The sequence below is a fragment of the Acanthochromis polyacanthus genome, chromosome 8 (genome assembly GCF_021347895.1).
Source record: "Acanthochromis polyacanthus isolate Apoly-LR-REF ecotype Palm Island chromosome 8, KAUST_Apoly_ChrSc, whole genome shotgun sequence".
NCBI lineage: Eukaryota > Metazoa > Chordata > Actinopteri > Pomacentridae > Acanthochromis > Acanthochromis polyacanthus.
Genome location: NC_067120.1, coordinates 27,528,059 through 27,550,770, shown reverse-complemented (window position 1 = coordinate 27,550,770; position 22,712 = coordinate 27,528,059). Strand labels below are relative to the sequence as shown.

Sequence of the window (22,712 nt, the reverse complement as noted above, 5' to 3'; positions counted from 1 at the left end):
GCACTTTACCACCCAGTGTCACATTTTCGTAAAATAGTTCATCATGTTGCTCAAGCCTCTGAATGTTCTGAAGGACCGGTCTGCAGCCTCGGTCTCTCTCTTCACAAACACTCTGATAGACAGAATTTGAATCATCATTGTTAACAGTCATTAGGGGGTCACACTCAGGCCTAACACTTGCCCCCATCACATGTAGGCCATCAAGTTTCCCTCGCTTAGGACCCTTGTACCTAGTGGCAACAGTCCTGGGGCACTCAGCCCGAGTGTGGTCAGGTGAGAAGCACATAGAATCCAGCAAGTGGAATTATATATCACATGTACACTGTTACACTAGCAGATATTACCGATAGTGGAAAGAAAATGTTTTTTAAATATTTTAAATTGGCAGTTTGACAAATTTATAATTTGCAGTTAATATCATCTTTGGGATTTTTACACTTCACAAAGTCATCCCATGGGCTGGATTGGACCCTCTGGTGGACAGTTTTTGGCCCGCAGGCCATACGTTTGACACACTTGCTCTACATGCTATACACTGGCTTTTTGATTAGCCCAATGTACAATTTGTTCTTCTGTATACTTTGTTTTTAGCCATCCTGCATTTATTTAATTCATCAAGTATGTTTTACTTTTCTCTTTAGCTGTTCAAAGTAATACAGTACCACATTTTTTATTTTTTTCAGTGAAGTAGATATTATGATTTATCTCTGATAATATTAAAGCTCCTGTCCGGAGTTTGAATCGCAGCGTCTCCCAAAACATTGGTGGTCCCACCCTCCCTCTGATTTCGCCCCTTTATTTGTGCACGCGCGCAGTACATGAGAGGAGTGCCCGGAGTGCTGCAGCATCTTGCCTGTTTTGCTGTTTTCCACTCTTCTACATTTAGTACATTTAGTAAATAATAAAGGAATTACGTTAGAATTCTGTACTGAGTCTAACTTGTCCTAATACCAAAATAACATGAATCTGCTAGGACGAACGAGTAAAGTTTCAATATGTGATTACACTCGTGTATCCCTCTCGATGACGTTGTTTATCAAACTTAGTGCATTTACACGTGTATATGTGTTACATTGTTTATTTATTTCTATCTAGAGTTCAGAATTGCATGACTCCTCTGACGAAGAGTATGTCCCAGACGCCCCAACATCTTCCTCCAGAGGTCGGGCATCTAAACAAAGCCGTCAGGCGGGCTATGGAGGCCGTGGTCGGGGAGCGACGCGAGCACCCTGAGCCAAAAAACGTCCTGCAGTCTCTTGGCCTGACAAGTCGTGGGATTGGTAACTTTTCTGGAAGTTGCTGAGCCCTGATGCTCTCTCCTCCACAAGCAAAACAAATGTGCTCGCGGTTGCGTAGTGCGTAGCTCGCCCACCTCTGCATGGGCTTGCTTGCTGTGCGCGTAACCGTTGATTGACAGCATGACAAAGCTGAAGCTCGAACTTGATTGGTCGGCAGCGACCGGCGCTTTTTGGAATAACATGGGGGTCTATGAGAGGAAGGCGGAGCTCAGGAATAAATTTTCATATCGCCTTATACTAACTTTATATTATAGTATCGAACTAGACTAACACATTTAAGCTTTGTTAAAAAATGATACATAAATTGAAAACAAACGGAAACTCCGGACAGCAGCTTTAACACTTCCGTACCCATGGAGGGTGCTCTGCGGGAAACTAATATGGAAATATAGTGGTTGAAAAACAGTGGAGTAGCCCTCAAAATACACCTCATACTCATTCTACAGCCCCAAAGGCAGCAAAGCAAATATTCCACTAACATCTCCGGACTGCTGGTGGAAGATGAAACCATACAAGTAGGGTCTGGGCTGCAGACACTGCCATCTTCAACAATCAATATTTATTGTATTTTTTAACACTAGTGCAAGCGCTGCAGGCTTTATTAGTTCTAATATTAATAAGAGAGCCAGGTTTTGGTTCTCCTTTTCATTGAAAGCCTCATGTTGTCAGCTGATCTCACCACTCATCAGCTCTGAAGGTTTCTGACGCATGAAGAAAGTTTATTTTTACCCTCTCAGGTATTCCCATCTCTCTCTCTCTCTCTCTCTCTCTCTCTCTCTCTCTCTCTCTCTCTCTCTCTCTCTCTCTCTCTCTCTCTCACTCTCTCTCCCTCTGACTCAAAGATTTTAATTGGCTGCTGGCAGGTTCAGTCCCAGATGGTCTGCAGCTACAGATTTAGGGGTCCTGGTTCAGAAGAGATTGGTCAGCGAACAGTTCACAGCTCACCATGAATGACCTGCTGTGAGACTCCATGTTCTTTGGCATCAGCTATTATAGACTGTATTCATTCATTGTTGATACAGATTTGTTTGGTTTTTTTTTTTTACTCCGCCACGTTCCTTGGCGGTTGAACAACATAGTTGAACAACATCTCAAGGAAAACTAAATTTTTAAATCATTTATTTAACAGAAATATCCACAGATGCATTACTGTTCCGTGAGAAAAGTACAGACATTCAGAAGCTAATACTGTCTATCTCTCTAGTTCAAATAACTGTCCACCAGTCTGTGACATCAATTTTCATAATTTTGTGACCACTCCTCCATGCAAAATTCCACCATTTTCACTTCCACATTTCACAGATGGTGTAAGGTTCTTCTCCTGAAAAGCTGTGTGTAGTCTGGGTCAAGCATGTCTACTGTTACTGTGCCCCAAAAATTGCAAACTTGAGTAATTTATGCAGATCCTATTATTCTAAAATTTCTGCTATTTGTGTGTTTGTTGTGAAATGGTAGTTTTGCTTTAATGTTTGTTTGAACATCAAATGACTTTTTGCATGGCTCTCATGCAGGTCAAGTTGTACATTCTCAGTCTTAATTGTAGGCGTAGCACCTTGACACCACAGATGGAAGCCTTCCCTGCAGATCCTGTGATTAACTTTAGGGGTTCTTGGAGATGTATTCCTCAAACTGGTATGGTTTCCTTCTAATCAATTGGAGATCCTTTTCATTCCCTTGCCTTACATAATTTTTGAAATCCTTAGAAAGTTTTTGAGATCATCACACATTTCAACAGCAAAGATAACAGCAGGAGGTTTAGACATAAGACAGGTTCCACCTGTCACTCGCAGGAGATTCTAATTATAAGATGGGATGAGCTGGCACTAGGCGGTTAGCAGCAACAGAATCTTAAAAACATATAGGACATTTAAATTATGTGCTATGTGCCTTTACATATCAGAAATTTCAGATCAAGATACAGTATTGGTCCAAAACACCTGAACTCTACTTGACCACTGAGAGTAATGTGGTATCAGACATCAAGAAATGGAAAGAAAATCCTGTGAGTCCTGTAAGTAGTGAGATGTAGTTGCAGTGCATCAGACTTCTTCCAGCACATCTGTCAACATCCGGTTGCCAATTCCTGGCTCGTCCCTTCTCCAAACTCCAAATACCAATATGCTCTCTATGAGAAAGTCAAATCAGAGATACTGACTCAGAATCAGAATGATTTATTACCAAGTAGGTTTACACATACGAGAAATTGGACTTGGTGTTTCGGCGCAAAAGTAATGGTAAAACAGAAACATATAGATTAGAAATATTGACCCTTGTACAAACAAAAAAAGAAGCACTGTTATATATAAAAAATAAAATGGAGATGTGAACAAGAACAAGATGAGCCCTATGTGCAAAAGGATAATGATAATCCTAATAATGATAATAATCACCCTATTTAAAAGCTGTGCGTTAATGTAATGCCTAGATTTAGTGTCAGTGTGTGTGTGTGTGTGTGTGTGTGTGTGTGTGTGGGGGGGGGGCATGGGGGGAGGGTCACTGGGGGAGTCTCTGGCCTTGTTGAAGAGGTACACTGCCATAGAAAAAAAGCCATTCGTATGGCATGAGGTTCTAGTTCTGATCGACTTCAACATCCTGTCAGAAGGGAGGGGCTCAAACAGTTTTGTCCGGAGTGGGAGGAGTCAGCCATATTCTTCCCTTCCCAGCACGCTTTAAGGTCCTGGAGATAGCAGCTGATCACCTTTTTGGCTGTGCAGGTGATATGCTGCAGTCTGGCACTGTCCTTGGCAATGGCAACAGCTTACTAGATGGTGATGGAAAAGGTTAAGATCGACTCAGTGATGGAGGTGTAGTAGTGAAGGTGTAGCATTACTGTCTTTGGCAGGCTGAACTTCTTCAGCTGGCACATGAAACCCATCCTCTGCTGGGCCTTCTTTATGAGAGAGTTGATATTCAGGTCTAACTGGAGGTCCTGGGTGATGCACAACTGCTTACTTATTGTATCCTGAATCTCTTTGTTTCAGGTAGTATTTGAAAGCTGTGGTCTGATGAAATGAGGCCCGTGTCCAATTTGAACCACGTTAAATTCCAGACATATAACTTTCTGAACTGTCTGACTGAAAGCTCTGCAACTCTGTCCCTTATGATTTCAATTCCTTTATCCCCTTTGCATTATATGAAGCCTTTTCTTTACACCTCACCCAGTCTTTATCAAGTCAGTCAGTCTTAAATGATATAGCTATAAATATATTTACTTCAGCTGATTGTTTCATTGATTGTCGCATTGATTTTTAAACCATTTTAAAAAGGCTAAGGACAAAGCTCCTCAGAACATCTCAGAGCTTCTTGAACACAAACACAAAAAGGGATTTTGTCAGTTCACCCACCAGTATCATCCTTTTTACCTGATGTGATGGTGATTTACAGGGTATGTTGCATCTTGTAAGCTTTCAGCCCCATTGTTTCTGTTAAACAACGATGCGCTGAGCTCTTACAAACATCTCCGAGATTTTTTGGCCTCTGACTGAGGCGCTGGCATGACTGGTGGTTTCCACCCTTGGCCTTCTCATCAGATCCTTGGCTCTTGCAGTTAAGCCTGATGAATGTCCTGAGCAAGGCAAGTCTTTGAAGGATCCTCCATCGTTGTACCTTTACCACCACTTCTGTACCCAGCGGATACTTCTGCCAAGAGCTTGAACAACCTGCTGATGAGTTTTTTCTGCATTTCTAAGTGCACGAATTTTGAACTCTGAAAGAGTAGCTCTTCTCCCCTTACTCTTGGCCATGGTAGCAACGCTTCCAAAAGTTGGCTGTGAGTGTAATGTATTATAGTCAAGCAAGAAATTGATTTACAGTTTTACCATTCAAACAACCAAACAGCACCTGATTGACTGTGTATAACCCATTTTGGTGACCAACAATCAAGCGTGTTATCCAGTGGGGAGAACAAACTTTTGGGACATGGTGTAGTGTGAAAATTGATTGCAAACCACATCAACAGCCAGGTTACTTATTGTGTTCACAATAAAAACAAATTGTTTTTACCAGTTGTTTTCTGGCAAATGCGCTGTAGGCGGACAATGTAGTGCTGCAGTACTGCAGTGCAGACAGTCTGCACAGTCACAAATTGAGGGCTGTACAGAAAACATGAACTGGTCCACAGGAGTGTCCAGGGGTTCTACCACTCACTCTCCTCAGGTATCACACAGCAATCCTCCCAGCAAACAGAATGGTGACAACTACTGTCGTGTCCCATAGTGCTTCATTCACATGCATAAATTGGTCCAAGTTCAGTTTCCTCACTCACAGAGTCTCGGTCTTTGAGTCACATTTATGAAAGCTTACCACTGGCTCACTGTCAAATCATTCAGTCATTCAGTTCAGGGCTCTAATGCAGTGTTTTGCAAGTCCACATATCTGCAGATTTGCCTGAAAGTCTACAGATGTAGGCACTGAGGACTAGTCTTTATCATGGTTAGGCTTATTATGATCATTATGAAAATAAGGAAATGAAAAGAACTTTAACAAGGATAGTGTCAGGGCCCCCTCCTCCACCCCTGCCTCAGCCCCCATCTGACCCTCTCTCCTCTCTCTCTCTCTCTCTCTCTCTGTCTCCTCCCCTCACTCTCTCCTTCCCTCCGTCTCCAGGGGAGCTGTCCTCCACAGCTGCCGACCATTTCTAATCAGTCTCATCCACAGAACTCCAGGCAGCTGCGGTTAGACACACCAGGTCATCATCATCCTCACAATAAAAGCTGGTCACACAGTCTACATCCTGCCAGATCATAAACGCTGATTCTTCACTCACCGACCCAGCTGCCCGGTGTTCCCGACCCAGTCCCGCCTTCTGGAACCCCAGATTCCCTGTCCACCCAGATCTCCCCTCCTGGTCCTCCCCAAACCCCTACCTGGATCTCTCCCCCCGCCTTGGAAGGCCCCTGCTCCACCAAACCTGTACTCATCCTGTCCACCACCCATTACAACCAACCCGTGCTTCCCCCCTGGAATCGGAACCTCCTGCCCGCTCTCCGCTGCCGACCCACATCTCCCTGGACGTCGGCTAGACCGCTGATTCCCGGTCCCGTCACCCCCTCTCCATCACCCCTTCCTTAGTTAGTTTCTTGTGCTCCTCTCTCATATTCTCCTGAGTTTATTTTCTGCCAAATTAAATCACCTTTTCTGCCTCAGCCTTGTCTCCTGTTTGCTCTCTACACGGGTTCACCCCCGCATCTTGACAGATGGGAAGTTTCCATCAAGTCTATTATCCCAAACTACAAGAAAATGAGTCATTGTGGAGTTTTTACTCTGGGTATGGGTACCTTGCCCTGGTATAAAATGAGCCCCAGGGAAATTTTTTGAAATACTGGAGGATCGAAAAGCTCAAACGCCAATGGTTCTGTTATAAGGTGATGGTTATAATGTGTTTATATGTGTATGATTAAACCTGACTACAGTTAGTGTGGAAGATGTTCGTTGCCACAAAAGTAAAGTCAGTTTCCAAAAACACAATCAGTAAAAGTTAATCACATACAGACAGTGAAACATTTTACCACTGACCTCATAGTTCATCCCTCACAAACCTTTCAATTCAATTCAAATCAATTTCATTTATATTGCATCAATTACAGTCAAATTATCTCAAGACGCTTTACAGAACCCACATGCCTGACCCCCAGAGCAAGTCCCAAGGTGACAGTGGCAAGGAAAACACCCGTTTAACAGGGAAAAACAAACCTTGAGCAGAACCCGGCTCTTTATGTGGGGAGGACCCATCTGCCTGCTGGACGGGCGGGTTATGTCTGCTAACGTAAGTTAATCAAACTGTGCAAACATTAGCTAATAATAAAAGTAACCATTCCCCATCCATTTAACTAAACAAAAATCCAACTATTTAGCCTAAATTATATCCCTTTCATTACATGTGTGAAGTTTTTTCTTCTATTATATGGGTTACCTAGCTAACAGATATCGAATATGTCATTGACTGTTTGAAAAGGAGCAACAGCAAAACAATAAAATAAAAATGGAAATGACATGTTGGCAAGAAACATCTTTGAAATGCACAACAAAAAGAATTTGGCAGAAAATATGTCTCCCCCTAATGTAATTGAGAATATAATTTTGTTGCATACAAACCATGGGATGCAGGATAAAGGGGTGTGGGGAGTTTATCAATCAGTCAATCAATCTTTATTTGTATAGCACTTTTCATCCGATGAAATCGCACCACAAAGTGTTTCACAACATTAAAACATTGAAAAACATTGAAATAAAAACAAGAAAATCTTTCCCTCCCACCCTGGGTATGTACATATATATACACACACACACACACACACACACACACACACACACACACACACACACACACGTCTGGTTCTTATATCCCTGTGGGGACTTACCATTGATTCCCATTTATACCTAACCCCTAACCCTTACCCTAACCCTAACCCTAACCTTAACCCAGACCAAAACAATGCCTAACCCTAAAGAAACGTTTTTGTACTTTTACTTTTTTCAGTAACAACAACATGGCCAAGAAAACACTGTTTAAACTTGTGGGGACCGAAATGAGGTGTATGTGTACGCATGTGTAGAGGCATGCGTAGGAAGTTCCTGAAGGCTCTCTGATCTTCATTTCTCAATTCAACCATAAGCTGGTCATAAAGGCCAAATTGACGTTGCCTTCCAATCCAAGGTTTCACCCAGATTGCACGTCTCATTCTACGCCTTCTTCTTCTGTGTCTAGCATACTCAACTGCCAACTGTAACAAATCTTGGTGATGTTGAAGCACAGCAACCTCCATCTCTGAACTGCTGGTACAAACTGATACAGATTTGGAAATGTGAGACTTTATATACCCCCCATATGCTGGAAATAAACATGTAATACGCATGGGACAGTGTTGCCAGGTGTACGATAATTATCGTATCTGTACGATAATTTTGCCCTCTGTATGATGTACGATCAATAATCCCAAAAAAGGCCAAATATACGATAATTTGACCATTCCGTGAAAGTGTGGTTGTAATCGGTTGTAACCAGCCTGTCGCAACTGTCTGTCGGATTTTTTTTGTGAACCCTGAAGGCATCTCTTTCCATGTGACAAGTTTCAAGCCAATTGTGCTTTTCTAAATGTGAGCTTGCCTCAGAACAACGGTAATGATTGGCTGAATAGTCCGCTGCGCCCGCCCCATGAGTGAGGAAATGAAAAAAAAGAAAAGAAGAAGAAACAGAGCCGACCTGGTCTGGAAGAAGTGAAGCGTGGAAATGAAAATGAGAGAACCTGGAGGAGAAGGAGGAGAAGGAGAGGCTAAGAAAACGGCGGGGGCGGGGCAGAGTCGAAGTAAGCAGCATCGCCTACAAACTTATAGAAAAGAGTGGGAGAGCCAATTTGCCGGGTGGTTGAGACCTGTTGCAGGCTTGGAAAGCAAGACAGAGCTGGTGGCCGAAATAACTGTGTTAAAAAACCACAGCAAATCCAAAAAACATTTTCTATTTCCTTGTCAGTTATCATGAATACTATTTACCCGTTAAACTTCAGTGTACCGCCGGCGGTACACTTACTAATTTGCATAGGAATTTAAAGAATGTCCGAAGGCTACAAACGCGATTATACAAACACTATACGCCGATGGAAAGCTTAGATTCTCATGAATCCGCCAGTATAAACCACTTTCAGATGTGATTACCGCAGCGGGTAATATAAACACATTTGTCCGACAAACAACGAATATCCATCCATCCGTTCTCGGCTTCAACGTACACAGCGCGACTCACATTTCCGGGTTCATTATTACACACAGATGAAAATATTCCACAAAACACGGCCATAATCCAACCTTGGACATCCAGACGACACAAGCCAGTAAACTATTTTATCCAAAACATGTCCTGAAGTCGGTATAAAATCCACGAATCGGTCGTTTTCAAGGAAATGCACCTCGCGATGCTCGTCCAATATTCCCTGTATTTCTTGTCATATTTTTTATTTACAAATAGAATATTAGCGATTTTTTGTACTGAAAATGGCTGGAATTGACTGCAGCTTAAAGGGTTAAACCTGGTGCTATGTCTATTTCCTAACACTGGGTGGCCTCCAGGGCTCATGATTTGGCTCATTAGTTCCCACCCGTCATTGTTTATGGGGGACACATTAGCCTAACGCAACTGTGGGGCTGCTGATGAATCAATTCAGAGACGTTCTTTGATCCATTCCGTACTGACGCAAAGCCGTGAGTGCCTGTTAGACGCTATTCAACACTAGATTGACTATAGCGCATCAATAGACTTGTTTAGTTTGATTATGACGGGTGTATGATAATTTCCCTCAAAATACAATAATTTTATGTCTCTGGTACTATAATCCTACATTTCCCACCTGGCAACACTGGCATGGGATAAGTTGGCTGTACGCTCAGAACATGTTAGGCATAAGTTGAGTACGTTAAACTGTCGTTAGAACTACCATCATAACGTTAGCCATTCATTAGACACACGTCAGACACATGTTCATTATACGCTCCTCTAACGCTAGGTTTCCTGACCCACTGAATTTCAACGTATGAGAAGCGTACTCGACGTATGTGTAACGTACCTTCAGCATACCTCTAGCATGTTCAGCGTATGAGGAACGTATGAGAAGCATAAAATTCATACGTCGGCATAAGCTGAAAATTTTTGTGCATGTTCAAAAAAAATTTTGGCCGTCAGCGTACATCAGCGTACACCGACGTACTAGAAACATATTCCAGCGTACCCCTAGCGTGTTTCAGTGTATGTCAGCGTATTCCCAAAAAGTCCATACGTTCCTCAGATGCTGGCTCTATATGCTAGAGTGTGACAGGGCCTTTAAGAAGATTAACATAGCTTATGTAACACAGTTAACTGTAACCATTTAAAGTCTCAAGCATGAATCTTGCACATAACATCACTGCAGATGCTTTCCAAACTGGGGGCAGTGTTAAGCATTCTGTAACTGGTAGTTAACATGTAAACAAACTATCCATTTCGTAAGGGTTAAATAACTTGAATGACCCCCATGTAATTAATTCAAGTATGCAAAACACTTTTCTTGTTAAACTTATTGACAGTAGTGTAGACAGAAATAACTGGGTTTTTTTTTTTTTTTTTAACTAGCATGGAACCATGCTAGCGAAGTAATCTGCTCATAAGTCAAGTATTTGTCTTGATTTGATGGCACGGCCGAATCTAGTTTCATCGCTTGACTGCTGGCTGTCCAGCTGGCTCTCGCTTTCCTGATGTGTTGCAACCTCAGAGAGTGGCTCCTGTGCTTCGTTGGTAATGGTCTCTGGTTGCTGAGTGCTGGTGTTAAATTTTTCCTTGCTCTCACGAAGGTGTCTGCGATTGCGTCAAAACATCTGTCCCTCGGGTGTTTGGATGTGGTAACTTCTCTGTGTGCCAGCTGGTTGTATTACCACAGCAGGTTTCCAGGATCCATCCTCTCGTTGGAAGCGGATGTGGGTACCTTCAGGCAGGTGTAGTAGCGGTCTTGTAGATCTATTGTAATGCATTTGCTGGCGCTGCTGGCATAACTCCCTTTTTTCACGTACAGCTTCCTGGGGGGTGACCTGAGGTTGTAGTTGTTTGCTGGTCACAGGAAGCTGTCGGAATGCTCTGTCATGGTTGCCGTCCCATGTGAACTCAGTGTCATGCTTTAACAGCTGTCGTAGTGGTGCATTTGCTTCGGAGAGTCTTGGGGTGAACCTGGCGAGATAGTTGATCATTCCCAGGATCGTTTCTAACTCTGCCTTGTTCTGTGGTGGCTGCATTTCTTGGATTGCCTTTACCTTTAATGGGTCAGGTTGGATGCTTTCTCAGGAGAGTTTGTGTCCAAAGTAACTAACTTCTGTAACATAAAATGCGACATTTATCAGGGTTAAGTTTCACACCTCGTTCCCTTGTACGTTGCAGCATTGCTCTCAGGTTTTTGTCATGCTCTTGTTCACTTTTCCCAAAGACTAAAATGTCATCAACAATGGCAGCTACTCCATCCAGACCTTCGTATGTCTCGTCGACACGTCTCTGAAACTCATCTTGGACTGAGCTTTTCCCCAACGGCAGTCTAAGAAACCTGTATCTGCCAAATGGCGTGTTAAATGTTGTTAACAGTGATGATTCGGCATTCAGCAAGATCAGTAGCCTGATCTTGCGTCTAGAATGCTGAAATATTGTGCTCCAGCAAGTTTTTTGGTGACGTCTTCCAGTGTTGGGAGGGGGTAGTGAGGTCTTTGGATGACTTTGTTGAGGTCTCTGGGGTCGAGGCACACTCTTAATTTCTTTTTGAGGGATTTTTCCAACAACAAGAAGTCCATTCACCCAGTGAATGGACTTGTTGGCTCTGTCACCTTGCAGATTATGTTGTTTTTCTCCATCTCGTCGAGCTCGTCCTTTTGGCGGCTTCACAGTGCAATGGGAACTCTGCGGGGGAGGGGGGGGGGGTAAACTACTGGTGTGGCATTTGGGTCTATGCAGAGGTTGCACTCTCCTGGCATATTCCTCCATTATGCTTTGTGTGTTGTTGGCTGTGTCCTGTTTATTCTCATGTATCTCCAGCACAAGTTTAATAAGGTCCATGTCCAAACTAGCTCTCAGGCCTAGGATGGGTGGGGCCATTGTGCTTACAACATAAAACTGAAGCATCATCGATCTGCCTTTATATTTGCAGTTAAGCTTGCAGGTGCCTTTAGTGCTGAGCATGTCTCCTCCATAGGAGCTCAGTTTATGTGTGGCTGGTTCCAGGAGGGTGCCTTTAAACAAGGTATTAAATGTGTTTTCTGGGAGAACATTAATCTGTGCTCCAGTGTCTATTTTGAATTTTATCTTTTGTTGTGAAGCACCAACTTCCAGCTCTGCATAGACTTGTTCATTGTTCTCATCTGTGTTTTCAGTTATGAGACCATCTATGTACAATATTTCTGGGTCCTCTGCATCGTCTTCTCTGACTGTGTGTACAGATTTTCTGTAGGTTTTTTTCCTGTAATGTTTTTGACCTGCAGACTTTGGCAAAATGGTTGGGCTTTTTACATTTCAGACACTGTTTTCCTTTAACTGGGCATGTGTCCTTTGGGGTGTGCGAGCCTCCACATTTGCTGTATTTTTTGTTTGCTGTAGTGTGCTCCCTTTGTTTATCAGACTGAAAGGCATTTTGGCACCTTGCTTCTGGTCTTTTATTTATTGCATGAACTGCTTCATGGCTGAGCTCTGTGCCTCCAACCATGTCCTTCAGTTGCATCTGTGCTAGTTCGTGTGAGCGTGCAATGTCTATGGCCTTTTCTAGGGTGAGCTCGGCTACCTGACTGAGCAGCTTCTCACGCACACGGGGGGAGTTGGTGGCAAACACGATGCGGCCTCGCACCATTTCATCGCTGTTAGGATAGCCACAGTCTTTAACTAACAGCTTGAGCTCCGTCACAAAGTGCTCAGAAGTCTCACTGTTGCCTTGCATTTTCTCATGGAAGCGGTATCTGGCATATATTGGGTTGGACTTTGGCGTGAGGTACTCTGTGTACTTATCGTAGTACGTTTTTAGCTTCTTAGCTTCATCCTCTGTGAGTGTCCAGGTTTTAAACACATCCTGTCCTTTTTCCTCTATCCACAATAGGAGGTAACTGCACTTGTCTTGCTCGTGCTTCTCGTGCAAGGGTCCCGAGAACATCAGCTCTGCATGCTGCCTCCGGCAGGTTCGGTGAATCCCAGTCCATTTTTGGGGTCGGCACGCCATATGTCTCCATTTCTCCTTCGTTCAGCGGAAATTCAGACCTCTATTCTGACACCATGTTGTGTTTGCCCTCTGGCTTTTGAATATAAAATGATACGACTCACTGGCTGCTGTTAACTGCCGTCTTTATTCAGCGTCCGACCTCTGTACACAATAATGTACATCTGGATCTCGTGAGACATAAACATAGGCACAACTATGGTGTCCCGTAATGAACAAAACAAGAGTGCTGCGCACATCAGGATATTACACTGTGCTAATTTTCTTCTTGAAGTAAGAAGAGATGTCTTGACTTTCTCTTCATGGTCTGCAAATTGAAACTAGAAAACCACTCAGAGCGCAGCTCCGCCAAGGCTGCTCAGTTGACGTATCATTTACAACGGATGAAATCTTTAATAAAAACTAACCTTGTGCTGAGCACAGGCATGTGTTGTGCATGTGCATCTTATGTATGGATACGAAACTGCGTGTATATTACACTTATGAAGATAGGTTGATCAGTTCATCGCTTTTGGCAAGCTAGTGTTAAAATAACCGTTCCCTCAATGCTTTTATTTTGAAGTCATACTTTTAATGTTGCAGGCTTTTATTTTGTCACCATTCCAGCGGCACAGGAAGTGTTGTCCAAGAAGCGGTTTCTTGACATGACGAAGACGCTGTCGAAAAGTCCGAAAATTCACATAAAGATGACAGAAAACGGTTCCACGCTGTTGCTGTCTATTAAAGGATGTGTTTAAACTTATAAGTACCTAGTGGGGACAAGGTCTTACGGTGAAGAGATGAGGGAAGGACACAAAGGTGAATTTGTGTTCAAATAAGGCAGATGGCTGAACTAACTGTCTGGCTGGGGTTTGCTACATGGTGTGGCCAAAATATGTAGCGGATGGCAGGAAATGATGGGACTCAGAAACACCCCACAGTTTAACCATTTGTTCCTTGTATGATTTCCAACTGATAATGGTCAATTTGTAGGAGGATCGCAATCATGTGATGGTCAGCAGGTAGCAGACACAGTGTTCACGTCATGGTTACAGGGACGCTGTGCAGGCTGCCTTATCTGGCAATGGGAAATCTTTAACAACGTCGTGGATCCACGCTATAAGCCACATCAATGCCAAAATTTAATCACTTGGTCCTTGTGTCATTTCTGGCCTTCCATGAAAATTTCATCCAAATCAGTTGTTCCGCTTTTGAGTAACGTTTCACACGGACAGACAGATTCACAGACTAACAGAGTCACAGACAAACGTATACCGATCGTTCTAACTCCACCATGTCTTGGCGGAGTAATAATAGCAGCAGCTGCTGACTATGCCTGTAACTCAAATGTTAAAAAGCACAGCAGTGCTGCTCTAACAGGTTGCTGTAGCAGCACCTTTTGGCTCTTACAGAGCACGTCATGATGAATATTACTTCTCCCCCTTCTTTTTGCAAAAGAAATTATGACTTACTCATAGTCCTCTGTTCAGATTGGTGCTGCTGATTGATGTGGATCAATGGCGATGCTGTCAGAGTTTGCAACCTACTCAGAACCAATGGAATGACTGAGTGACTGACATCACTGTTAGACAATGAGCCAATCAAGGGGGAAGGAACCGTCTTTGTCGCCTCTGACTGGCTAAGTGTGTACAGTCTGAGCCTTGTCCTTGCCGCAGTGTGAGCTTAACTGGCAATTGATATTTGTAACTGGCCAGTAGGGTGGCCAGTGGGGTGGCCAGCAGATTCGTGGGGGTGGCCGCGGCTACCCCAGGCCACCGCCTGGTGGCGCCAGTGGCTTCACAGACACAAGCAATACCATCAAAATATCACTGATTACTAGAACCTTCATCATCGTGTAGTTCATACATATGTCTTGACTCTATTCTTCAGTTTTAGTAGCACTTGTCATAATTATATTATCTCTTACTTTTAGTATATTGCACCCAGAAAATATTACACTGCAAAGTGAGGAAAAATGTATCGGGAGCAAAAACAATTAAAAAATCTTTTTTGAAATGACAGTTTTAAAAGATTTGCAGCAATGCTACTCTCATTAAACTGACGGAGCTTTGTCATCATCCATGGCTGAGACAGACACACCACTCTCAGACACAACTCAAACATCACATGACAGATAAAGCCTTAGTTATCGTCCATTTTCTGTCATGCATTTTGTCATCTTGTCAAGAATGATGAAATTTACGTGACATGAATCCTCGCAAACTCGTCGATACAGTAAATTTTCCTCAGTCTGCACAGAATCTCACAGACTTCGGAGAATGAGTAAAACATGCAGACTTGTTCGTACTCGACGGAAATCAAAATGAAGAAAATAAATGAAAATGAACAATACAATAAAAAATAAACAGAAATTAACAATAAAAATAACTAAAATAAATCAAAATTAACAATATAATACAAGTGATTAAAATAAAAATTAATGAAATAATGAATATTAACAACACAATAAAAATGTCTAAATGTAAATAAAAATTAATATAATAAAAATGACAAAAAATAAAAATGAACAATACAATAAAAATAAATAAAATTACCAATACAATAAAGTTAACGAAAAAATGAAAATTACCAATACAATAAAAATGAATAAAATAAATAACTATTAACAATACAGCAAAAATTATGAAAATCAGTAAAAAAATTGACAATACAATAAAAGTGACTAAAATATATAAAATTACCAATACAATAAAATAAATTAATTAATTACAAATTAATAATAAAAGTCTACTTTTATTGTGATAATACAATAAAAGTCTACATGTGCTTTCTGGATCTGGAGGAGGCCTTTGACCGTGTCCCTCGTCTGGGATTTTTGGGGGGTACTGCTTCTTTTAGACCGTGACCTCCAGCAGCACTGGAGCGGTTTGAAGCGGCGGGGATGCGGATCAGCATCTCCAAGTCCGAGGCCATGGTGGACTGCTCTCTCTGAGTTTTGTGGGGAGTTGCTTCCCAAAGTGAAGGAGTTCAAGTATATGGAGATCTTGTTCACAAGTGATGGGAAACTGGAGCAAGTGATGGACAGGCTGATTGGTGCAGCAACCCTTTATTCAGGGTCAGCCATGGTATGGCGCTCCGGGAGCAGGAAGGGTTAAGGGCCTTGCTCTAGGGCCAGAAAGTGGCCACATCGGGGTTTGAACCGCTGACCTTTGGATCGGCAGTCCAACTTCACGTTGTGCAACCACTGCCCCCTGCAGGCGTTGTACCAAACCATGGTGGTGAAGTCCATTTACCAGTCCATCTACATTCTAACCCTCACCTATGGTCATGAGCTGTGGGTAGTGACCAAAAGAGCAAGATGGATACAAGCAGCCAAAATGCGCTTCCTCCGTAAAAATAAAAAATAATTAGAAATTAATAATACAATAAGAATGAATAAAGTAAAAACATTAACAATACAATAAAATATTAGAAATTAGTAATACAATAAAAATGAATAAAATACACAAAAATGAACAATACAATAGAAATTAATAAAAGAGTGATGGAATTTACATGTCACAAACCCATCGAAACGTGTCGGTAGAGGAAATCATATCTCAATTAAACTACTGCATACTTGCTGATTCGGAAAGCAATAAGGTATTAAGTAAGAACACGAAAAATTTCCGGTCGTCAAAGGCTTTCAAATTCTACAATAAAAAGGAATCAAATAAATAAAAATTAACAATACAGTAAAAAGAAATAAAATATAATTTAACAGTACAATAAAATGATTTAAAAAAAATTATAATTAACAATACAATAAAATGAATACATAAAAATTCACAATACCATTAAAATAAAATAAATAAATAGAACTTAACAATACAATTAAAATAAAATAATGTTTTTCCTCAGCAACATCTCTATAACTTAAACACATTGTGGCCAGAACGTTCCACCTTTGTTAATATATCATATTAGATGAACATTTTATTACAAAAAAAAAAAAATCATCAGCGGTCTCACAATTGGAAAACACTCTTTAAATGTTGTTTTGAGAATGTTCCTACTTTGTAATCATGTGTTCCTGACTACATCTTCTGAATGTTGACGCTAAAAGAATCATTAACTTCACAGGAACATTACTGGAAATGAAAATATTTGTAAAATGTAGTGTAAACATTAGATTAAAACATGATTTGACCTGCAACTAATGCTATCCAGAGTTGTGGGAACATTCTCCTGTGGAGCTTCAGTACCTCGCCCTCCACTGTGTTTCATGTTTCAGAATGGGAAGCCCCTTTATAGAAGTGGCAGGAGGAGAATTCAGGCTGATCCTGGTTCTGGAGAGACCGATTCCCTCCGGAGCGCAGCGGAGGTTTGCTGGAGGAGGCGGAGGCCAAGGTAGGCTGTTGGGAGAATCCTGTTTCTGAGGTTTTAGTTTACCTCACATTAGAAAATTTCACAAATTTACAAAACCTGATGTCATGAATGTTTGAAGTATACATGCTACCATCCAGTGGCGTCACTAGGCCTATTTTAGGGGGCTTCAGCCCCCCTAAAATATTGTCAAGCCCCCCTAAATAATTTTATGTTCATTTATTTTTTTAAAAAGTTTTTTTTTTTTTTTTTACAACAAAAGTGCCAAAAAGTTCCATATAATGTGACCAGAATATGAGTTTAAATACATAATCACATAACCAGTCATTTTTAACTTAGATACGATCATAAATCTTAGTTTCTCTTCACTTCATAGTGGAAGATAGAGAGTCCGAGTCAGTGCGTCGTTATCCAGTCCATTCCACTTGTTCATATGGAGCACGTCCACATCACTCAAATCCAGTCCACGTTTCCCCTGCAACCTAGGCTGCTCTCGGTACCTGCAGCACAACGAGCACACAGAACGGACGAGACCAGCATTAGGAGAAGAACGTGAACAAGAATGGATATGCGAAATGTTTTCAGGAGAGTAAGTATTCATCACTGCTGATAGTAACAATAAGTTAGCTCCAGCCCCCCAGCTAACAGCAGAAAGTCCCATGTAATTAATGAACCAAATGCTCCCCGTTTGACAAATAAAAACCTGGCTTGTTCACTCTGTAGGAGAGAGCCCCCTGTAAAGGAGGCAGTGTGAGACGCTGCTATATCTGTGCACGTCGTAACTTTGTTTTTCTGCGGTCAAAAGTTACATTTCAGCTCTAAAAGCATGCTGCTACTTAGCTAGCTAGTTAGGGTGAAATACAGGGCCGGACTGGGAAAGAAATTCAGGCCGGGAGATTTCCAGTCAGGCCACTTCCGCCACCGCAAGGGTTGTGTCACTTGGGCTAATGCACCAAAATTTCGTTTTTTTTCCTTCCAAAAATATGCCTTTTTCAGTTATGTTATAGCAATTACAACACTACTAAACAGACAGTAAGTCTATTAAACACAACCATAATGACAGCTCCATACAGTCCAGTACTTTTCTCTTCTGTAATCTCTTCACTGCCCTCACCAATTTTTCCAGTGTTTTCCTTTTCCTATTATTTATATAACATGTGGAATTAAAAAAATACATATTTTGTCAGCAAATCATTTAGATGTCAGCTGGTCATAGCTAATAATATATGCAAAGACCAGTGTTCATTTTATAACTGAAAATTGTAAGTCAACTGCCTATCCTACCTGAAGAGGGGGTCTTAAACGTTTTCAGGCTTCCTGCAACCCACCTGACACCTGTGGACCTTATTTGGGCCAGACATTTTTTATTATATTTTGGCCTTTGAAGTCTGATGATGCATTTGTGAGAAGAACCGACCGTTTGTAAACTTACTTGAAGTAAGGGTGCTCCATAATCTTCGCTCCTTCCACTCTCTCGGCTCACTCTCATATCACCGCTCTGCAGTGCATGCAGTGCGTTCTCGCTATGAAGGGGCGGGCCATAAAGCAACTAACCAATCAGCTCAGAGCACGTGCTTTGTGTGGGTGACAGGAGGGTGGGCGTGTACTCTGTAAGGCTTCTAGCACTGCTGTCTCTGGCCTGTCTGCCAGAAAGCCGATCAACTTTTTTCATTGGCCTGCCAGTCCGTGGCTGGCCTGTCCAGGCAGGCCAATAAGGAGGCAGGCCACCGGGAAAAGTCCCGCCTCTCCTGATTGCCAGTCCGGGCCTGGTGAAGTACACTGTGAAGGTTCTGAGTTGGGTGTGCACTATTTTTTTTTTACCATATACTATCTTTGGGGTGACTTCCTTCTGGAGCATCAGCTCCAGCATCAGATACACACAGTGAAACAGGAGCTGAGCTCATTCACATATGATTATGTGAATAATGGTGATAATAATAATAATAATAATAATAATCACTCCACCTCCCCTATTGACCTGTAGGAGTCAGGGCAGAGGAGCAGAGAGAGTGAGAGGGGAGAAACTTCTACTGGAAAGGTGAGTCTAAAGGATTTTACAGGAGAGAGTCATTTGTGATGCAGACAGTCTTGGATTTTTATGGAACTTGATATGAATATGAAATATGAAACATTTCAGTCCAGGTGCACCATATAAGACTTATTTAACTTGAGCTTTTGTTTAGGAGAGTAATGATTGGAAAGTGGAGATAGCCAAGAGAGAGATATATAAGCCAAATATACGACATAAATAAATAATTTTGCTAGTTTTGGACCTAATATGACTCTGTTTTCACTGGTTGGACTGAAGAAGACTAAGACCAGGAGCACTGTGGCTCTAGAGGGAACACTCTCCTCTATCATGACTATTAAAATGGCTGGTTTGGAGCCATGAAATAAATGGGAACCCACCCCAGAGATCATAAAGGCTTCAAAAAAGGCTATCAGGGAGTACAAAATGGCTCCCCAGAATTCATTTTTCCCTGTTCTTTTCCTGTTCCTGTTTACAACTGTGCCATTTACTCTGAGTTGACAGTCTTTATTATTTATTTTTGGGCCTCGTTAATAAGTTATTCATTCATTTAGTTCTGGGTTTAGTCCATGATACCCTGCTCCTGTGATATCCAGTCAGACCTGGTTTAGTCCTGGTTTAGTCCATGTCATCCTGCTCCTGTGAGACAGAGTTTAGTGTCTGATTGTAATTCTGTTCAGTGAATAGATAATTTAAGTTATAAAGATGTTTTGCTTAAGCACTTTTTATTGTTTAGTTGCTGATGTGGTCAAATTGAAGCTGTTGTGCATTAGAATCCTCCAAGACAAATGTTACAAGTGGTTGCTGGAGTTATTTCAGTTATGCAGATATTTATGGAAAATGCTGAAATGCGTTGTGCACATCCAGCCACAGAACGTTCATCCATATTTTACATGAAGAACTATTTTCAATACTGCCTGCCGTTGCAGTTTTTTTTTTGCCTTTTTTTTTTTAGCTCATTGTTTTTTTATTATCCCTCTATAATAAGATTTTAACAAAATGCTCATGAAATATACCAGAATGCAGGAAATAGGATCAGTAATTTTCAAAATTTTCTGGGGGAGGATCCCCAGACCCCCCCATCAGCATCCTGCACAAACCAAATCTCACTTTGAGGTCTGGTCACAACTTGGCAGCTCTGAGTTATTGTGTTGTGAGCAAAAGTCATGGCCACTGTGGTGTAAAACATTTACACAGTAAAGTATATCTGAAAAAATCTAAATCTTAATGTGGAAAAGCAATTTCTCAGTTTTTGTTAGCTGTAAAAGTAAATGTTCGCTCACATCCTGTGCATCTCCTGGGGGCTAAGCCCCCCCCTGTCCTTAAAACCTAGTGACGCCTCTGGTACCATCATCTTCCTAAGTTTGAGCACACTCATGCAGACTTTGAAAAATGAAGGAACTTAGGTTAAACAGACTCATTTGTATCAAGTAAAGTTTTACAGTATACGTCGACCTGTCATCTACCCAAGTCTGCAGAGTCTGGTGACTTCAAAATGACTACATTTAGCCAACTGCATCTCTCCAGTATCATAAAGCAATCTCTCCATGTCTGTGTGGACTCTGGAAGATGACAAAATTTACAAAATGCTTATAACCTCACCATTGTTAAAGTATGCATTGTACCATCATATTGTCAAGTCCACAAAGACTCATGGAGTTTGGAAACTTTGTGATCTCCCAATGTATTGAAAATTATGTCTCATGTAACCTTACAGACCCAACAGTGCGGAAGGTGTAAGTTGCGTCATCATCGAAATTTACGTTACTCCGCCCCCGTTGTACTTGCACTGCATTTTGAGAAAGTAGAAGTTTTATTTTCATCTTCCCAAGTCTGCACAGACTCTCATAGACTTTGGAAGTTGACAAAACATTGGAAAGATAACATGCATGCTGATGTTGAACGTATATGTCGTACTGTCATTTTCTCAAATCTGCACAAACTCTGGTAGACTTTGGAAAATGATGAAAGTTACATTACATGGACTCAGTTGGGACTGGTTTTATTGTTGTTTTAGACATTTATTTTTGCATGTTTGGCGTGTTTTTAATTATTGTTCTGAGTTTTACTGCATGTTCTTAGATGTTCCACTGTCAGTGAATGCCTCTGATGAGGAAATATGCTGCACCTGCGAGGTTCTCCCTTCTCCCTCACAGGAGGCAATTGACAGCGGAGAAAGAGGTTCCGGACTGGAAGGAGAGGACTACAAAAGAGCCTGGGGAGGATGACAATGCAGGTGGAATGGCAGTTGGAGGAGAGTGACCAGGGGAGACAGCCTGAGGCCGGGAACCGGGGCAGGGGGAAACACCGAGGTGAAGCAGGAAAAGACCCAGAACGTTATGACACGTCACACTCGCAGCGGCAGGGCTAATAGCTCTGCCTGGTGTGTGAGTATCCCTTTGGGCTGTTCATAACGTTCTGGTGTGTGTACATCCCCGGCCTGAGGAGCCACCAGGGAGTTTGGGCCCCATGAAAAGAAATTTTACTGGGCCCCTGTAGCGCCGGACACAAGGCCGGCGAAAATATTTTGTGCTGTTTACATAAAACTGTGCATTTTAATGATATTTTTGACTATTATTTCCCATATTTGTGAAAAGGACAATGTGACAGTTACTTGGTAGGGGAAGCATTGAACACTCTGAATACAATGTTTCATTTATTTACTGCAAGATTGATTCTCATTCTTCAGCATAAAATTTCCCCAAATTAAATTACATACGTGAATAATACAAAAATTGAACATAAAATCTCTTCCATTAAATAAATTGCAATCATCATCTGAAGAAACAGATAAAATAAAAAATAAAATAAATAAATAAAATACAAAAAGCCAACTGCCTTTTATGATTTCTCATCACCATCTATAGAATCATACAACAAGCACAATAATAAAATCAGCTGGAGATGTTAAACTAAGTAAACAAAGTAGGTCCATTCATAAAGAAAAACATAACAGGCCAGATACAACCTTGCTCAGCCAAGCTTCCTCTTGCACACATATTTACAACTGGCCCTTGCTCAACCTTTCTAACCAAGAGCCCAACGCCGTGCCTTCTCAGTAGCAAAATCATTGATCAGGTCTTTGAAGTCTAGCTTTCTAGCCAACTGACTTTCGATGGACAGCATGGCAAGATTGCAAAGCCTTTCCTGTGACATTCTGGACCTAAAGTAGTTTTTTTTTTAATCATTTTTAGCTTGCTGAAACCTCTCTCACCACCTGCAACACGAACTGGCAGTGTGCAAAATATACGCAAAGCAATACACACTTCTCCAAACATGCTTTGCAGCTGCAGCTTACAAATAGCATTCAGGAGTTAAAGAAGGGACAAGTTAGGGAGGAAATTGGAAGCATATCTACTGTTAAGGTGTCTTACTTCATTT

At 41.7% G+C, this 22,712-nt stretch overlaps 1 protein-coding gene across 3 annotated transcripts in view; it reads left to right on the top strand.

The window, feature by feature from the left end:
* grm8b (glutamate receptor, metabotropic 8b) overlaps nucleotides 1-22,080 on the top strand; it is a 417,912-nt gene extending 395,832 nt beyond the window's left edge. Inside the window, exons 10-12 of one of the 3 annotated variants that reach the window (XM_051951556.1) lie at nucleotides 17,211-17,326; nucleotides 21,049-21,067; nucleotides 21,488-22,080. In XM_051951556.1, the coding sequence (XP_051807516.1) occupies nucleotides 17,211-17,326; nucleotides 21,049-21,067; nucleotides 21,488-21,559 (207 nt within the window). In that variant the 3' untranslated portion in view covers nucleotides 21,560-22,080. The remainder of the gene's footprint in view (nucleotides 1-17,210; nucleotides 17,327-21,048; nucleotides 21,068-21,487) is intronic. The other 2 variants (XM_051951555.1, XM_051951554.1) reach the window with 2 other exon arrangements.
* Nucleotides 22,081-22,712: the final 632 nt, after the last annotated feature.